General features: G+C 35.5%; 1 protein-coding gene across 4 annotated transcripts in view; it reads right to left on the reverse strand.

Moving 5' to 3' along the window:
* Nucleotides 1-309: 309 nt before the first annotated feature.
* The window catches only part of LOC111385885, a 3,792-nt gene continuing 2,401 nt past the window's right edge, over nucleotides 310-1,700 (reverse strand). For 2 of the 4 annotated variants that reach the window (XM_023010309.1, XM_023010308.1), the window contains one exon: nucleotides 310-725. In XM_023010309.1, coding sequence (XP_022866077.1) covers nucleotides 507-725 — 219 coding nt within the window. In that variant the 3' untranslated portion in view covers nucleotides 310-506. The other 2 variants (XM_023010310.1, XM_023010311.1) reach the window with 2 other exon arrangements.

A 1,700-nucleotide genomic window follows, 5' to 3' on the forward strand; every position in this document is an offset into this window, starting at 1 on the left:
ATTTCTCGTGCTTTGTTATTTTCTGCATCAAGACTTGTTAAAATCCTTCAAACCATTTGCCATAACACCCTTAAACATCTGGAAAGGGGGCAAATATAATTTGAGGACAACGATCCGGTACTCAAGCCTCAAATTCATTCTTGACGTATTTCGTGATTTCTATTCATAATTGTTTCCATAATTTTGTTGTTGTTTTTTATCCAACCCCTTATTTTCCAACATAATGTTGATAGAAACTAAGGTTGTTCCATCTTACAATTACGCTCCAACTAGAAAATAATTGATTTGGACTGGGGCGAATAAAGCACGTAACGAAGAAATAGTCGAACCTCTGACATCACAACAACGCAAGATCAAATTCTGTGGACCAAGTTTAACAACAAATTTAAGTACAGTCAAGTCTACAGTACCACCAACTACCATAACAGAGCAATTTATTGCTGCAAAGTAAAAAATGAAAGATCGGCAAGAAAAATGTCATATAGAAGTTCCAAACACGTCTGAATTCACTTCCCCCATCTTGAGAGAATAAGCAACCCAACAACTGTCGAGCATGATCCAGCAACTATGCCCACCACAAGCGCAAAAGCATAGACGAGAGTCGGAAAGTTGAAGTAGTTTTGGATTCTCCTCAATCCTTTGTCAATCGCAGGTGCCAACGCAGCTGCTCCTGCCACTCGAAATGGTCTCGTTACATTGTTCCCAGTCCACATCAAAATTACGATCTAGATTAGGAAGAGTTAAGGCACAAGTAAGAGGCAGGCTATAACGGATTTGGTAAATCAATAATCACCATAAAAAATCAGCTTTCTCGATTAGACAAACCAGAAGTATTGAACTCATTTGTGAGTTCGTGGTGGCTGCACTAAATATGATCATACACCACCTCAAAATAATGTGTGACGCTTCAATAAGCCTAAGAAATCTCAATAAATCAAAGCAAATTGGTTTCTTTTTTTGTTAATCCTGCTAGACACGTTTGCTAAGCCCAGGAATCTCAATATTAATTACAACTGTATTGCCAGGGAATAACATACGCACCTTCCATCGAGTAGACTTTGAAAGCCCGTAGAAAGTTATTTTGTGCTTTCTATTGAAATAGTCTTGCCCAGTTCAACCTACTGCATCTAAATATGCACTTCATTTGTAAGAAATTACTCAATCAAAACAATGTGTTGAAAACACATTTTAGACAACCTTATCTTCAATGCAACAAAGAATCCTTGTGTGGAAATTAGAAGCCTGTACATCTTGAAACTAAGGAAGATTCACATTACTAGCACCTTTGTTGTGGAATTAAGATTTCTAACTAAAAGTAGTAATTATTAAATTTAGAATGACTAGCATAAGTAGTAATTATTAAATTTAGAATGACTAGCATTACTCAAATATTAAAAATAGTAAATCTTGGATTATTCTTGTTCTCCCATCAGTCCTATTTCATCATTTGTCTTCATAAATGAATAAGATAACGATTTTTTCTACATTTTTGTGCATTCACCATCACACATAAAATATATTATGGTGTTGGGTATGATAATATCAAATTATCAATGAGCAAATCACCTTGAACCAATGCTATAAAATCAAGTAGCCATTAGAGATAAATAAGGCAATGTGGCTGTTTGAATCAACTCACCAACAAGGAGCAAAATGTTAGAGGCTGTTGGAGTTAATGCACACAGCTTATCAGTAGGAAT

Source organism: Olea europaea, unplaced genomic scaffold (assembly GCF_002742605.1).
Source record: "Olea europaea var. sylvestris unplaced genomic scaffold, O_europaea_v1 scaffold3327, whole genome shotgun sequence".
In the NCBI taxonomy this organism is placed as follows: domain Eukaryota; kingdom Viridiplantae; phylum Streptophyta; class Magnoliopsida; order Lamiales; family Oleaceae; genus Olea; species Olea europaea.